The 15867-nt window shown below is 50.4% G+C and overlaps 8 protein-coding genes across 9 annotated transcripts; 5 read left to right on the top strand and 3 right to left on the bottom strand.

Moving 5' to 3' along the window:
• The first annotated feature begins 313 nt into the window (after positions 1-313).
• On the top strand, positions 314-1330 carry TrAtP1_011081 (uncharacterized protein). Its single transcript, XM_066114955.1, has one exon. The coding sequence runs from the start codon at positions 628-630 to the stop codon at positions 832-834; it is 207 nt and encodes a 68-aa protein (XP_065971052.1). The 5' UTR covers positions 314-627; the 3' UTR covers positions 835-1330.
• Positions 1331-1344: 14 nt separating this feature from the next.
• TrAtP1_011080 (uncharacterized protein) lies at positions 1345-2673 on the bottom strand. Its single transcript, XM_014093248.2, has 2 exons — positions 2484-2673; positions 1345-2422 (listed from the first exon to the last, which is right to left on the bottom strand). Exons 1-2 carry the CDS (start codon positions 2505-2507, stop codon positions 1547-1549), a joined length of 900 nt encoding a protein of 299 aa, XP_013948723.1. The 5' UTR covers positions 2508-2673; the 3' UTR covers positions 1345-1546.
• Positions 2674-2926: 253 nt separating this feature from the next.
• TrAtP1_011079 (uncharacterized protein) lies at positions 2927-3928 on the top strand (the record flags this gene model as incomplete). The annotated part of the gene is made up of 1 exon (XM_014093247.2): positions 2927-3928. One exon carries the CDS (start codon positions 2927-2929, stop codon positions 3926-3928), a length of 1002 nt encoding a protein of 333 aa, XP_013948722.1.
• A 266-nt stretch (positions 3929-4194) lies between these two features.
• TrAtP1_011078 (uncharacterized protein) lies at positions 4195-4774 on the bottom strand (the record flags this gene model as incomplete). The annotated part of the gene is made up of 3 exons (XM_014093246.1): positions 4195-4228; positions 4340-4593; positions 4697-4774. The coding sequence occupies 3 exons, from the start codon at positions 4772-4774 to the stop codon at positions 4195-4197; spliced, it is 366 nt and encodes a 121-aa protein (XP_013948721.1).
• A 395-nt stretch (positions 4775-5169) lies between these two features.
• Positions 5170-8204, bottom strand: TrAtP1_011077 (uncharacterized protein). Of its 2 annotated transcripts, XM_014093244.2 has the most exons (7): positions 7589-8204; positions 7438-7518; positions 6933-7368; positions 6632-6875; positions 6205-6566; positions 6011-6135; positions 5170-5922 (listed from the first exon to the last, which is right to left on the bottom strand). In XM_014093244.2, exons 1-7 carry the CDS (start codon positions 7727-7729, stop codon positions 5884-5886), a joined length of 1428 nt encoding a protein of 475 aa, XP_013948719.1. In that variant the 5' UTR covers positions 7730-8204; the 3' UTR covers positions 5170-5883. The 2 variants fall into 2 exon arrangements, with proteins under 2 accessions (XP_013948719.1, XP_065971051.1); XM_066114954.1 differs by having other exon boundaries at positions 5170-6135.
• A 334-nt stretch (positions 8205-8538) lies between these two features.
• Positions 8539-9879, top strand: TrAtP1_011076 (uncharacterized protein; the record flags this gene model as incomplete). Its single annotated transcript, XM_014093243.2, has 1 exon — positions 8539-9879. The coding sequence occupies one exon, from the start codon at positions 8539-8541 to the stop codon at positions 9877-9879; it is 1341 nt and encodes a 446-aa protein (XP_013948718.1).
• A 437-nt stretch (positions 9880-10316) lies between these two features.
• Positions 10317-12994, top strand: TrAtP1_011075 (uncharacterized protein). The gene has a single exon (XM_014093242.2). The coding sequence runs from the start codon at positions 10422-10424 to the stop codon at positions 12675-12677; it is 2256 nt and encodes a 751-aa protein (XP_013948717.1). The 5' UTR covers positions 10317-10421; the 3' UTR covers positions 12678-12994.
• Positions 12995-14393: 1399 nt separating this feature from the next.
• On the top strand, positions 14394-14834 carry TrAtP1_011074 (uncharacterized protein; the record flags this gene model as incomplete). The annotated part of the gene is made up of 2 exons (XM_066114953.1): positions 14394-14534; positions 14748-14834. 2 exons carry the CDS (start codon positions 14394-14396, stop codon positions 14832-14834), a joined length of 228 nt encoding a protein of 75 aa, XP_065971050.1.
• Positions 14835-15867: the final 1033 nt, after the last annotated feature.

The following is a 15867-nucleotide window of genomic DNA, read 5'->3' as shown; positions in this document are numbered from 1 at the left end:
AGCTGCTTCGGCGTCTGGATTGGCGAGTTGGAGGGAGCACCGCAAGTACCGTGTGGGCGTCGTTGTATGTGCGTGTTTCGTGCTATGCAGCGTCGTCGTTGGAAGAGAGTTGGAAGAACCCACGCGGAAAAAGCTGGCTGTGAGCGTCACGGCCTGGAGACGATCAGCAACCCCCTCGTCGCCTTAGGCCCTGCTGCTTAGCCCTAGAATGCTGGAATGACTAGCAGCGCTATGCGTGCTTGCTTGCATGTGCCGCAGTGGTGTCCCAGTATCGGATGGATCAGATGTTGGATGGCTCGAGTGAGGGGGAAGAGAAAGCTTGGCTGGAGGGCCCTGATGCTAGTCCCGAGATTTATAAAAGACCCCGAGATCCGCACCTCTGCCTCGTTCCATTCTATAGTCAGCAAGCAACAACATCGTGTGATTATTCAGCCTTATCTCGCAACTCTGTGCAATAACGCCATTCAGCCAGCAACACATTCTATTATCGACGACATTTAACTCTCTACTCTCTTCTCTTTCACAAAGAAGCAAAACCGCTATCAAACCATCAAACCATCAAATCATCGTCTGCTGGAAAAAGCACAACTACAACATCACCACAACACAACCCGCAAACCATCCCTCATGATGCCCGGCCGACAAGACTTCACCGTCTCCCTCCCCACACCTTCTCCGCCACAGAGCATCTCCAGCTACTCCCGCTTCATCCACGACCACACAAAACGTCAGATGCAAGCCTTTGGTGCCCTGTCTTCCTCAGGCTCCAGCACCTCATCGCGAGCCTCTGTCGGCGCCACATCCATGACCAACGGCACCGCTCCCCCGATCTAGAGTCTCGCCTTCAAGCGAGTGTCCTGGAAGCGAGATGCGTGCCACAGCATCTAGCCTCAAAGCCACTCGACTTGGATATTCATTCGCAACAAAGATTGGCATACTAGCAAGCCGTATAACCGAACACGACTACCGAACACGACTTGTACTACAACAATCACAGCAAAAAGCACCATTCGCGTCATTTCGATGACGAGCCGACCTGAGCCACTCACTGTTCCTGTCGCCCGTTTTGTTTATAGCATTTTCTGTTTTTTACGACTACATGATACACGCATGGCGCTGGGAGGATTTACAACAGGTCTAATAGGCAGGGTTTCTTTTGGAGGGTTTGACTCCGTGTATATATAAGGGGGGCAAGAAGAGCTGCCAGGCTATATGGCCTATGTACATGATAATAGCAGCTGAAGCATGTTGGGATTAATTTGGGTCCCAATATCCTTGAAATGTTTACTCAAATTTACAACACAATTCTAGTCTATCTAGTATTCACACCATATGACAGTGTATGTTGGACATAAAAAGTAATATGATGCAAGTAAAAAGCAACGATTAGATGTAATTCTTTCTTATTGGTATTGATATCGCCCATATTCATATCGTCGTAAAGTAAATCAACATTAACATGTAATAAAATTTCCATAAGCCATTATTTCCAAAACACACAATGAGCACCGTAACCCCTTACACTTCAAACAAGCCCTTTTGGTCCTTATACTAGAGAAGGCTTCTTTTTTATACCAAGCAATGCGGCATGGTCTTTCTTTTTCTTCACCACTCTCTTGAAAGATGGCGGCTGTGACGGGGCGGGCATTGAGGTTTTTGCCGTGCTCGCCTCTAATGGCGATGCTGCCTTCTCTGCCGTGTTGTCGCCATTGGTTAGGGTGGGAGGTTCAGCGACTTCAACAGCCGTCTCTTCCGCCTCGCCTATGCTATCAAGAGTAGAGTTGCCTAATCGTTTAGCTGCCGCAAAAGCCGCCTTGGCGGCTTCGTCGTCCTCTCTCTCTTGCCGTTCCCGCTCCTCGTCTTCAGAACGAACGATAGTGTCCGCAAAGTCGGTCCCTTCCTTTTCAGATCGATGTATCCTTGCGTTTCTTTGCCTTATTTCATCGAGGGCATCCGCTGCTGCCATTTCGCGTCTAGCATCGGCGTTCTTCGCTTCAAGATCCTCCATGGCATTCTTCTCTTCCTCTCCGGCAGCGTCCGCTTCCTCTCGCTCTAGCCTATCCAGCCTTTCCTCTACCGACTCCTCAGCTAATTCTCGATTTCTCCAGGGTTCGAATGATCGCATGGCGCCTTTAACCATCGCATAGTCTGTGTTTCGAGGATCGGTTCGGAACGTGATTTCGGCGCTACATCTTGTGCATTTGATATGGAAGAAGAGGATCTGAATGCCTAGATATTTTTCGTCTGGTCGAATCTCTTTGCGAGAGTTGAATTTGCGACCCTTGTAGATGTATTCACCACAGCTCAAACACTTCATGGAGAAAGGAGCCATGAGTCGGACGGTTTGAATTCGCGGCCCGGCGGCTTTGGGCCCTCGACGGCGACTGATGTCATTGGGATCGAAGTCTGGGGGGTAGTATTTCTTTCGAAAGGTCAGCCTATGATGATTTGATGGATGCTTGCCACAATGATTGAGTACATACCTGAAGGACTTTACGCTCAGACATTGTGAAATAGAATCAGAGAGATTGCCGTGGCTTTTTGAACAGTTCTAGTTGCCAAAGAAGATGTTAAAGAGAGGAATAGAGTGGCAAGTGTGAAGAATCTTGAGAGGCGTTGAGTTGATGTAGATGCTGCTAGCGCTAGCTCGCATCATTAGAATTATTGTTGACCGTCATGAGGCTGAGGTAATATAGTCGGCAAATTCTCGGCAACAGATTCATAATGGGGCGATAAGATTTAGCTTTCTATTTCCCTGCAAGGCTGAGCGCTAGCGATAACTACCGTCACTCATCACACCCTTCCATGACTTTTTGGTCTTCTTGCAGTCGAATCACATTAACGAAACGCGAAGAGCTCAAGCAGCCGATTACGACTCGGACTTCCAATTCATCGAGTGCAGTAGGCTCCTCGCCAAGATTCCAATATGCCCAAAGCCGAGGTTGGCTCGACCAAACACTTGAGCAACAGGCTCAAGTCAAAGGGTCTCCAGCGTCTAAGATGGTACTGCCAAGTCTGCGAAAAGCAGTGCCGCGACGCCAATGGATTCAAGATGCATACCCAGTCCGAAGGCCATGTGCGCCAAATGCTCGTCGTCGGCGAGGATCCGAAAAAGTACATCAACCAGTACAGCGACGAGTTCCTCAAGGATTTCCTGCAGCTGTTGAAGACGGGCCACGGAGAGAAACAGGTGCAGATTAACCAGTTTTACCAAGAATACATTGCCAATAAGGAACACATTCACATGAACGCGACGAAATGGCCGTCGCTGACCGAGTTTGCCAAACATCTGGGGAGAGAGGGAATGTGTCGGGTGGAAGAGAACGAGAAGGGATTTCACATCAGCTGGATCGACAACTCCCCTGACGCCCTACGGCGATCGGAGGCTTTGAGAAGGAAAGAAGCCCAGGACCAAGGGGACGAAGAAATCGAGCAGCGCATGATTCGGGAACAAATCAAACGAGCCGAGCAAGCCGCCGCCAAACGCGATGGAGAAGCAGAAGAGGAACAAGAGGGTAGGGAACTCAAAAGGCAGGATGGAGAGAAAATCAAACTGTCGTTTGGTGCGAAACCAAAGCCGGAAGAGGCCCGGAAACCTACAGAGGAGAAGCCAGAGGGATCAAAAGAAGCCGACAAGGGCGAGCAAGCAGATTCCGATGCCCCAAACGAACAGCCAAAGCCAGTCGCGAGCAAAGGGGGTTTCGGCGGAATATCATTAAAGCTTGGTGACAAGCCACAGACAAAAAACGTGTTTGCCCTAGCAAAGAAGAACGCGTTAGCTTCAGGGTCGAAGAAGGCATCTCTAATACAGCAGCCCAAGAAGATGAGCGAAGCCGAGAGGATTATGAAAGAGGAAATGGAAAGGAAAAGGCCAAGCGGTTCGGTCGGTTTTGGGATGCCTAGTGGCAAAAAGCAAAGAAATCATTAATAACGGGCATGGTGCATTTCGCTTATGGCGAATATTGGACGGCGTTTTTTTCTCCCTTTACGTTTGATAGAGCGATTATATATTGTACATGGCAACGGATATATTTTTTGCTTGCGTGTAGCATTATCATAGATACCATAATGACTGAAACAACAATTTGGATATTATATCTTGGTTTTCCAAACTCATTTCTATTACCAAAACGCCGTATTCGCCTTTCCTTTGTTGTAAGCCAAATTATGCTGTAAATATCCATCTTCGCTCGCTTAAGCATCGGCTTCGGTCTGCGTGCCATCTCTCCTAAAATCATCAAGTTAGCCATCTCGCTCTCTCTTTCCCACCCTCTCTACTGAAAGAGTATCGTGTCGTGTCATGTGGTGTCGTCGTATGCCGTGATGGAAATGGACGTACGGAATGTATTGTATCCTATACTCATCCTCCAGTGACGACCGAATCTCGTCGGGGAGCTGGCCCGAAACCTTGATCGCGTACACGCCCGGCACATAGCCGTCCAAACGCTGCCACTTGGCGACCCATGACCTGGCGGGATTGGCCAGCGTTATCAGGCCCTCAAAGACTTGCGACGTGCAGCTCTCGATCTGGTCCTGCGAGCCGATGAGGTGCAGGAATTCTTCGCAGTTGGGACATCCTTCGTCGCGGAAGCGCTATTCGCAGGCGGGCGCGGCCTTTGGGTTAGCCAAGCAGCTAAAAGAAAGCGTGGAAGTTGAACTCCCGTTTGTTGGTCAGGGCCTTGTGGGAAACGCTTACGCTGTATGTCATGACGATTGAGCAGACCATGCAGGCCCGCATGTAGCGCTGCTGGCCGGGGGTGACGAAGCTGGTCATGGCTGTGGCGATGGATGGATGGCGAATGGAAGGTTGGTGAAAGAGTCTTGAATTGGCGAGGCTGAGAGGATGGATGATGGGAGTTGGTTTGGCGGAAAGGGAAAGGCGTTCGAGGAGCGCTAGTGCGGAATTGCTTCCGGGGCATGGAGACCCTTGGTTAGAAGTGAGCGTCATGTTCTCGAACGCCAATGCCTAGGTATTTAAATGAAATTCTGAGAAAAGATATACTGTCTCATTCGACAAATCGCCCTAATTATACGCAATTTATAGCAAGTGCTTTATATCATATCCAGCCCTGTTGTCGAAGGCGCTGCAGCTAACGTTCGAGAGCTGCGCCTAAGCTAGCACTACAAAATCATGCACCTATCCCAAAAAACATGCAACAAACGCAACCTAGATTTTCACCCTTCAGATTAATTCAGCCAACTCTTTAAACTCTATAAATGCTATATTTTCTTCCCTCTAATCGCCACAAAATATGGAAGACTTCAAGAGCCAAGATGCCGAGAGATCAATAATCGAGAAACCAAGGCTGAAAAAATCTCACGAGCTCCTCACATGCACCATAAAATCACCATCATTCTCATACATCCATCTAGAGCTCTTGACGGACCCCCCCTGATGCGAGCGTTGAACTGGATAATCTTCAAGTCAAATCCTATTGCACAGCGGCTTTGACCCAATTTCTCGGCATAACGGGTTCTGCAATCTCTCTCGATATACTAAAAGTCGAAGAGTCTGGGTGCTGGATCCGGGTACCTCGAGATGGCCTTGGCCCGTTTGCTGCCGCGCTTACTGCCTGGAAAGGTACGAGCGATGGAAGCGTCAAGCGCCTTTTACGTATCAAACAGTGCTCCGACTGGCTCGGTATGATGGCCGGAAGCGATGGACAAGACCAACTGTGGAATAATAACTGAGGCATTGGTGCTGCATAACCTAAAATACCTAACCGCAAAGGGTATATCTAAGTGCCGCCTCGCTACCTGGCCGTATTCTTCATTTTACTTTTTACTGTTTTTAATAGTCTGTTGGATACCCAGAAGCAGGAGTGTATATATGCCTCTAGTTCATATACACCCTTCCTCCGCCTTGCCTGCAATCCAGAGGCTTTACATTAGAGATGACATGAGAGAGTTTTGGGCATATGCCTGCGGATCATGTTAGACTCAATTGCGATAATTGCAAGAACGAGAGAGAGGGGGGGAAGAGAGAGAGAGAAGGATGGGGGAAACTCACCATCGGCCGAATGTTCGGGTGTGGTACTGCATCAAACTGTTCATACCGGAGCTTATAATCAGGTCCGATGTTGATGTAAGCGCCCCTGTTCTCCGTTGAGTCACAGTATCTCGGAGCAGAGAAGACTAAAAAGTACAACTGTTAGCTTTACCGTTACATGAACAAACATAATCAGTCAAAAGGAAATGACGCACCAGTGATGCATTTGCCATCGTGTTGTACTTCGTAGCCATCCATGCGCACTTCGTGACTTCGAATAACAGCTTCCAAGCCGTTGTTCTCGCAAAATCTCTTGGTGACGTCTGGTCCGAATTGCATGCCCACTCCTCGCTTGCTGGGCCCCCGGCCAGGCTCCTCCTGAGGATCAGTCCACAACATCTCCATCATCAAACCCGCTTGGCCGGGTTGGCGTTGCGAGTGTCGGTTCAGCTTTCGAATGTCATCTAATGTGACCTTGTCATCAGAGAACAGACCACCGTGGAGAACCAGATATTTGGATCCAATTAGTGTCGCCAGGGCCAATGCAGAGAAACTTTCGGAAAATAACCTGAAAATTCTGTGCGCAAGATTGTCAGCATACTTTTTCTTCTCAGGATTCAGTCATGACAGGGAGATGCTTACCTCTCATTGTACTTGGCTTTGCACTCGCCTTCAAAGCCGTATACCTTGTTCATATCATCTGTCTCGTGGTTTCCTCTGTTCAAGAAGAAGTTCTTGGGCCGCAGCCACTTGTAGGCGTAGAGTAATAGAGCAATTTCGGTGGACCATGATCCTCTGTCGACAAAGTCGCCGTTGAACAAGTACCAATGCTTATCTGACGGGTGGCCGTTTCGTCGGAACAGCTCCATAAGATCAAAGTACTGGCCTGAATTCGACAAATGTCAGCATCTCTAAACAGTAAAACTGACCAAATCTTGCCTACCGTGGGTATCACCACAAACGGTGAGTTCGACGCCCTCGGGAACTTCCGTCTCCACCATGGTGGCCTCATCATATACGATTTTCTTGACGGCAATAAGGATCTGATAGACGTATTTCTTGGCAAGGAGCTTGCCGGTCTTGAATCTCTCGATCATGTCATCGATGAATTCTTGTGTCATCTCATTTCCTAGCGCCACTCCGTCGTAGCCCTCCTCAAGGGCCATGGACTCCAAATCAAGCCCTTCAGCAGCCGAGGGCTCATCTCCAATTTCAATGGCGGCGAAGAAGGCTAATTGGCGCACAATCTTCTTGCACTCCTCCAGCTTGAGTCGCGCATCCTTGTTGGTGGGATCTAGCCGGACGCACTCTTTAAAGTCCTCGATGGCGTCCTTTGGTTTTAAAATCGCAGTACGGGCGAGGCCTCGGCGGAAATATGCCTAGATGTCGAAAGACCATTGTTCTTAGCCTCCCAGCTCTTTTCACATGTGGTATTCGCGGGCTTGTACCTTGATCAGCTTCGGGTTGAGCTCGATCGCCTTGGTGGCGTCGGCGATGGCATATCCGTATGCTTCAGTCTTGATATATGCCTACAAGGTAAGATCGCAGCCAGTTAGCCATGTAGTTCCAGAGAGCGGGCCAAGATGGGTTGTCACGCACCTGGGCTCTGTTGGTAAAGAATGTGGGCTCGGTAGGGTCTGCCTCGATGGCCTTGTCATAGAAGCTGATCGCCGTAGGCCAATCTCCAGCGGCGAACGCCTTGTTTCCCTGGTTCTTGAGGTCGACGGCTGATTGCGACATTGTGAAGCGGGATGCCTGGGACTGAAGCACGCAGAGAGACAAGAAATATATTATGCCGGGATTATATGATATCGCGTGCGCTAGGCTTTGGTGGGGGAGGTTCGCAGGGCTGAGAGTCGGGGAATTTGCGACAGATGTCGTGTATAAAATGCCAGTCAGCTCCTTCTCTTCGGCCGGCCAACGTCAATCACAGCGCCTTCAGGTAGAGAAAGATCCGAGACAAAACGAACGGGTTGGACTTTTCGCAATAGTGCCCAAAACCACCTAAAAGAGAATCCGATAAAACAGAAGTGGATTGCCGAAACCGCTGGATTGGGCTAGAAGAGATGGAGTCCAGATGAGGAGAAAAGCAGGCTAGTTTTATAGGCTCGTCTCCCCTGCAAGCCTGTGCTTTTGCCGCTGCCATGTGCCCTGTGGATATCTCCAGCGCCTGCTAACGGCGTGTTCCCAGGCGCGGCAGCCCTAAGGCTAAGGCTGTGGCTTTGGCAGCGTCTGGACATTGGCCTCGGATAGATGCAACAATGCAGCCTCAAGTACATAGAGGTGGTGGCGAGTGGGGCGAGTGACATCGAGCCCTGCTACTGCGCCGGTAGCAGCCCGGAGTACTTCTTCCAACGGCCTAGTACAAAGCGGCTCTGCCCGTGATTTGGACCACTCGCTTTGGACTGGTTTCAACTCTTGCATTATCAAAGCAAGGAGACCCCCGACTGATTACATCAAAGGAAAAAGAGAGAGGAAGTTTTAAAGGCACAGACACGTCTAGAAAACAGCAGACAGAGTCGCAGATTCTACTCGTTTCACGGCCGGCGATGGATTCCGCGGCCGGGTCCTCGAACGCCCTGGTGCGCAAGAGGACCGACACAGATCTGATGCCGCCTCCGCCTCGCGCAAAGAAGATCAAAAGACCCAGGAAGGTGCTGGATGAGGACACTTACACCGAGGCGCTCTCTCAGATCATCGCAAGAGACTTCTTCCCGGGCCTATTGGAGACGCAGATCCAGCAGGAGTACCTGGACGCCATGGAATCGAAAGACGCTGCCTGGATATCAAGCGCCAGCCAGAGGCTTCGCCACGTCATGACGCCTGGACGAAAATCAACCTCAGCGCCATCACTCAATGCCACAAACGGCAGCAGGACTCCTACCAGCTTTGTGGGCGACACGCCAGCCTCTGTGGCAACAAGCGTTGCACAAGTCAAGCAGCGGCCGGACTTTAATCTAAGCCTATCCAAATTCCAGGCCACCTACACCAGCGAGGATAATGAAAGCTTCTACAAGTTGATCGACAAGCAAAACCAGAAGAAGGCTGATAAGTACGCCTGGCTTTGGCGCGGCAACAAGCTTCCTTCTAAGCAGATGATCAAACAGAAAGAGGTCACAGATAGACTGGAACAGACGCGAAGTCTTGTCGATGACGGGTTCAAGAGAGACCGGTTGGCTATTAAAGACAACGATGAACGACTTGCGCAGCCAGATTCTTGGAAAGTCGCCCCTCGGAATGGCCTAATGTTCCAGCCAGAAGGCCTAGAAGATGGCGTCAAAACCGTTGCTGAAAGCACGGAGGAGCTGTCTCGCATGGCGCCAAGGTCGATCAGCTATGAGAACACGCGGATGCCGCAACCGCATATGCCACAGCGGCCCCCGTCACCAACCATGTCGTCGGTTCGTGATGCGATTGCAGGCAGGCCGCGACGACACGACGCCGACTCCAGTATTATCGGAGGTGGTGAAACTCCTCGCGTGAATGGCTACGCCTTTGTGGATGATGAAGACGACGATAATGAAGCTGCATCTGCACGCCTTCCAGCACCGATCAATCTTGGGCCTGGAGACGCAAACAACCCCTTTAAGATACAAGACCAGAGGAAGCGAGAGGTTCTTCATGAACAAATGGTGGATCGAATATCCAAATCCAAAAGCGATTCTCAACGAAACGGATTCACGGGAAAAGCTGCCAAGATGGAGACGCCGAGATTCACTAGCGGCCCGAGATTATCGGGAGGGCTGACACCGGCTGCCCAGAGGCTATGGAACAAGATGGCGACGCCGATGAGAGGGAGAGCGGTAGATTCCTTTGGACAGGCAACCCCCAGGAAGCCGAAAACCTCGTTCTTGAAGAGCGTCAGCAGAGTGCCACCCAAGTCAACATGATGCACACCTTATTCTTCCAGCTTGGAGAAGACATATCATTGTTTGGAAGCGAGATTCTTGTTTGGAAGAGATGCGACTACGCATTGGATATGCTTATTCTCTTGGGAAAAGAATTTGGGAAAAGAATGATGTAACGTTTGAAGGCGCAGTTCTTTTATATCAATCAGGCCCTTTTTTGAGCCCATATTATTAGCGTGGAGTTTTATTGGACAGGGAAATTCGCAGGAAACCATGCCTTGGTACACATTTGGAGATATATATACACTATCAATATGACTTGTATATCCATTAGTTTAATTTAGAACACAATTCAGAACGCTCATAATTGCCTGTAGAATGAAGTTTTCTCAGAAGGTGCTGCTATAGCTGCCAGTGACATACACATCCCGCATCTCGCATCTGCCCCGCTTAACTGCATATTTTGACGACTGCTAAAACTTAGCTGCCTTTTTCACATGGGAAGCTTGAAGCTCACAGTTTCATACAACAGCTCTTGGCTCTTTTTTACGCGTGCCCGGTGATTTGCGGCTGCTCAGTTCCACATGGGTTTTGTGGATTTTGCGATTGACCTGGCGGCAGTGCTCAGCGCCTCCCGGTCTGTCGCATCCAAGCATGTTGCTCTTCGCGGCCGGCAGCTCGATGTCTATAGCAGGACATCGAGTGTTGGGGCGATACTGAGGAATCGGGATTCTGCTGCTGCTGCTGCTGCTGCTGCTGCGGAGTCAGTGCGGACGGCAGAAGCGCCGGAGAAGAAAAAGGAGTCGGATAGTGGCAGTGAGGCCACGAATAACGAGTTTGTGAATGCTACTGAGGCTGCTGGCAGGAAGAACTCACAGCCTGCGGCACCATCTACAGCGGCTCCTGAAGGGCCACAGCCTGCGGACTTCAAGCCCCGCGAGCAATCGATTTTCAAGGCTTCAATACCAGACAGCGATTTTGTTCGGCAAAGGCTACAGCAGGCGTCTGCCCCTCCACCAACCAAGGATGAGCTCAATACGGAATTGGGCGCACCGGAAGGCGTTGATGTCAACATCTTCCATACTACACGAGGCTCTCAGATCTTGGATTCACTGCGCAAGCAGAGAAGGACAGCAGAGAGCCAGACAAAGGCTGCTTCTGATGGTGCCGCGAAGGAGCATCCCCTGCGACATTGGCCGCCATCTCCTCCTCCTCCCGTTGAGTCTATTGATGCTTCAGTTTCTACGCCTGCAGCCGCTCCTGAAGCCAAGAATAGCAATATTGAAGATACTGAGCGCAAGTCTCAGCAGCCGGATGTACAGCAACCAGACTCTTTAGATTCTGCAGTATCAGGGTCAAATAGTACGCCACCTGAACCGCAGCCCGTGACGGAGTCCGTTTCTATCGAAAAGGAGCGTTTAGACGCTAGCAAGATGGATCAGGAAATGGTTGAAACTGTGAAAGCATCAGTTCTTCCTGAAATTCCACACGCAGACGTGCACACTTATCAACTACGAGAATCAAAAGTACCGGCCACCCGATTTAGTCGAATACTAAACTATGGCGGCCTCGCAGCCGGAATGCTGGGCGGAGCCGTAACAGAGAGCATGAGCAGGGCCTTTGGAGGCGGTGGTGAAGGATCCGTGCTGCTCAGCGGCGGGAACATGGAGAGATTGGTTGCAAAACTATCTCGCATGAGGGGCGCTGCGTTGAAGCTAGGCCAAATGATGAGCTTCCAGGATTCGAAAATGCTGCCGGCCCCTCTCCAGGAAGTGCTCCAACGGGTTCAGGACCGAGCTGACTACATGCCGGCATGGCAGCGGGACCGGGTTCTAGCTAGCAATCTTGGGTCTGAGTGGCGAGACCTATTCAGCGAATTTGAGGAAAAGCCAATTGCCGCCGCGTCAATAGGCCAAGTACACAAAGCCGTCCTCAAATCAAACGGAAAGCGAGTGGCGGTCAAGATTCAGTTTCCTGGCGTGGCAGATTCCATCAACTCTGATCTGGATAATCTTGGCATCTTGCTCACAGCCACCAAACTACTCCCCAAGGGCCTCTATTTAAACAAGACTATTGACAATGCTAGGTTGGAGCTGGGATGGGAATGCGACTATCTACGCGAGGCGGAATGTGCCAAGCGCTACAAGCAGCTCCTCCAAGGCGAAGAAGACGTTTTCGAAGCCCCGGACGTGTACCCAGAAGCTTCTGGCAAACAAGTCCTGACCATGGACTTTCTCGACGGCATTGGTGTAACAAGGGTTCACTCGTTTACTCAGGAGCAGCGTGATTGGATCGGTACGCAGATTCTTCGGCTCTGCTTACGGGAGATTACAGAGTTCAAGTTTATGCAGACGGACCCCAATTGGACCAACTTTCTCTACAACGCCGCAACTAACAAGCTTGAGCTCCTCGACTTTGGCGCTTCTCGGGAGTTTCCGGAAGAATTCATCTCGCAGTACGTGCGGCTGCTCGAGTCTGCATCGCGGTCTGATCGAGAGGGCGTGAAGAAGTATTCGGAGGGTTTGGGCTACCTGACAGGCCACGAGAGCAGGACGATGCTGGACGCTCACATCCAATCTGTGCTTACGCTGGCGGAGCCGTTCCTAGACTCAGCCCCAGAAGTTTACGACTTCAAGGACCAGACCATCACAGAGCGAGTGAAGGCACTCATCCCGGTCATGCTTCACGAGCGATTGGCTCCGCCGCCGGAAGAGACGTATAGTCTGCACCGGAAATTGAGTGGTGCTTTCCTGCTGTGCGCGAGATTGGAGAGCAAGGTGAGATGCCGCGACTTGTTTGCGAACAGTGTGGCCAGGTCGGGCCATGTTGAGAGGACTTGAAGAGCAAGTCTTTCGACATTGTAACAATACTATACATGTGCCTCTATATATTCATGTAACACTAAGATCTGTTGTCCTCTTCTTTCATTCCTAGAACCACGGAACACATATAGAAATGAAACTTTTGAAAACGCGAAACGCAAAATGGAAAGATGGAATATGGCGTCTCTCTGTCTTACCACTCCTGTTCTCTCCTCGTTTGGAAGTAGGCCTATGCCTTACCATGTTGACGGTAAGGTGAGCGGGTGAGATGAGCAATAAGTTTCAATTACGCTATACGTCCTGTATAGGGGTCTTTAATGTACCCATTTGCTAGGTATTATATAGCAATAAGCATCGGACTAATTCCGAGTCGCGTTATACCCAGGCATTCAACAGCGATACTAGATAGGAAGGAGAAATTCTCGGCCGCAGGGAAGACCCACGACCAATGCTCATGTATAACCGGTTAAGCGAATGGAACAGAAAGAAGGGAAAATACCTACTACTGGGGCGTAGAAGAAAAAGCTTGGCCAAGATGGGGCGGGGACGGGAAGAATGATGGACGTGTGTTTATCTACAATTTTAAACCGATCTGGGAAAATATGCCAGCATGCTTTTGTTTTAAGCAGTCTCGGGGGGGGAGGCGAGGTCTTTTCTTTTGGCTGCCACAAGCTGGATTCTAGTCTCGCAATAACTTGCCTTTTCACCCGTCACCATACTAGAGCTCTAACCAACTGGCCAATTTTTCATAGCTAGAACCGTAGTTAGTTCAGGGGTTAAGAGAACGGTTAAGACCAGATGGCGATGGCGCTTGCTGTAGGATCTTGGCGTGCACAAAATTAAGATTGTCATATGTCAGATTGATATATATTGGGGGGGTGATGGCGATGGGTGATACCATACAGCGTTAGCAGAGAAGGAAAAAAAGAAGCGCGGGTGTGGCTGGTGTGGCTTTTTTTTCGGTTTTGGCAAGCGACAGCCAGCGATCGAATATACCGGCTTCCGAAGGGGAAAAAAAGGTTTCAACTCGGAGAGATTAGATAAGCGAAAGAATGTTGCGATGCTGCTGGCCAGATGGGACTAGCGCAAGTAAGGAGCATACTATGTACTGCAGGGTATGTTTGGAGGATCATGAATCGACCTGTGCTCAGTTCTAAACTGGGAGTTACTCGCATATACGCGAATGTGTTGGCCACGGTCCGGTCGTTCCAGGCTCCTGGGATCCCCTGAAAAGTGCAACGCACGAGCAAGGGAAAACAAGAGAGGAAAAAGTAAGACGCAGGACAGCAGGTTCGCGAAAAGGCATAAAAGCGAGACCCGCGAGATTTGGGTGGAGGTTGCGATTAGTTTTTAATAGTAATAGCGTATAAGAAGGCGGTCTCGTTTCACTATACCGCAAACCACTAACGCTGGATGCCCGGGGCTTTTTTGCTGGGTACCGCGCCGCAGTCTGTATCCGTATCAAGCCACTGCAGCTAGTAGTACTCCAGGTATTTTTGCGTCGGGTGGCTTTCCGGCAGACAAAAGAACCTGGGAGGACGGCTGGTTCCGCAGGATACCGGTATAGATTGATGGGGGACCGCCAGCCCTTTCATTTAGTGCTGCTAATGAGACTCCATGCTCGGGGAAGCACATGCGATGATTGATGATGAACTGTGCTTTGCTATGTGTGCTGTACTGTGCTGTACAATGCAGAGCTGAGCTGAGCTGAGCTGAGCCCACTTGGCTGTATACATGCACCTCACAAAAGCTGGTTGGTTGAGCGTCCTGTTGGCTGTTCGTCGTGACAAGCTGGGCGTCGTTTCCCGCGCCCCAGAGCTATGGGCACAAATCGCCAGTGCTGGCTGGGACTGCACGGCAAACAGGTGGAATGACGTTGGTGGTGTTAGAGCTAGGGAGCAATTGGGACGTGCAGCATGTCAGAGGGGCAAGCAAACGGGATGGAAACTTAATCCTCCTTTGGATCGCCTGAGAGCGTTTTTTTTTTTTTTTTTTTCGTTTCGTTTCGTTTTATTCCCCACCACCCCTGTTATTGTTGTTGGTTGGTTTCTTTTTTTTGGGGGTGGAAGCCCAAGGTTAATAGGGTAGTGTAGGTTGCGCACGTTACTCCCGCACATGCATTCCGTTCGGATGCCAGCTTTCCGAGAAATCCTGCCCATCGACCTGCCAAACTAAGACGACAGAAAACGGAAAGGAGTGGCGGGAGGAAGAGAGCTGAGGTCGGCACTAAAACTGGACTATTTTACCGTACCTACATACACGTACTCCGTATAGGCTACCGGCGTTGCTATACGAAGATTTCGGGGCGCTGCGGAGACGCTTGAAACACGGAGGCCGTGGAAGACATGATAGAAGCCGCGGCAGCAAGGATTATCACAACGCAGAGGCCAGATTAAAGCACGGGGCCAAGACGTAAAACGGTAGCATGGGATGGGAGTTGCGACAGGGAAATTTCGGGTCAGTTTTATGGTTATTAAGGTTTGATTGTGTCTGTTTTGTTTTGATGCGAGCATTTTCATTTGACGGAGGTCCAAGTACAGCAGGTACCTACCGCTGGTAAGCAACGTTGAAGTGGCAGCGGGTGGCAGGGGGGGTGCGAAGCTCAGCTGGACCCATCGAGGATTACGACCACTGTTTTGATGGGGGATTACCGACGGGCGAGCCTCAATCGCTGAAAATTGAAATACAAGAAAAAGGGGGGGGCGTGTTTAGTCTAGATGAATCATTGGATTTCTGAAATTGCTGCCTTTGGATAATGATGCTGCTACTATGACGACAAGGGACTCTCTAGACGTTGACCGATTTTGAAGGAAAACGGTTAGGAAATTGTGGCGGACGGACCGGGCAATTTTTGGGGGGGATGGGAGGGGGAGATGGAAAAGATATTTCCGGATTGGAAATGCCTGGTCGGGTTCTTCTGCAGGCTGCGCGGGAAAAAAAAAAGGTGAGAAATAAAAGCAGAACGGTTAGTAGCACCAGCGTGAAAGATGAAAAGAGGAGAGGTGGCTTATACAGCTTAGCTACAGTAGTGGGAGGCGGTGGTGGTGGTGGCACTAGGCAGATCTCTGGGGTTCGAATCGCGGTCATCGTCCATGCCCCATGCTCGCTCTACCTGAACGGTACTGAGACACTCTACCTGAACGGTACTGAGACACTCTAGCTGCATTGGGCCCTAGGCGCCAGTATCGCAGAGGTACCTCGAAGCTGT

The sequence above is a fragment of the Trichoderma atroviride genome, chromosome 6, assembly GCF_020647795.1.
Source record: "Trichoderma atroviride chromosome 6, complete sequence".
Taxonomy (NCBI): domain Eukaryota; kingdom Fungi; phylum Ascomycota; class Sordariomycetes; order Hypocreales; family Hypocreaceae; genus Trichoderma; species Trichoderma atroviride.
This window is presented reverse-complemented; position numbering and strand designations above follow the sequence as displayed.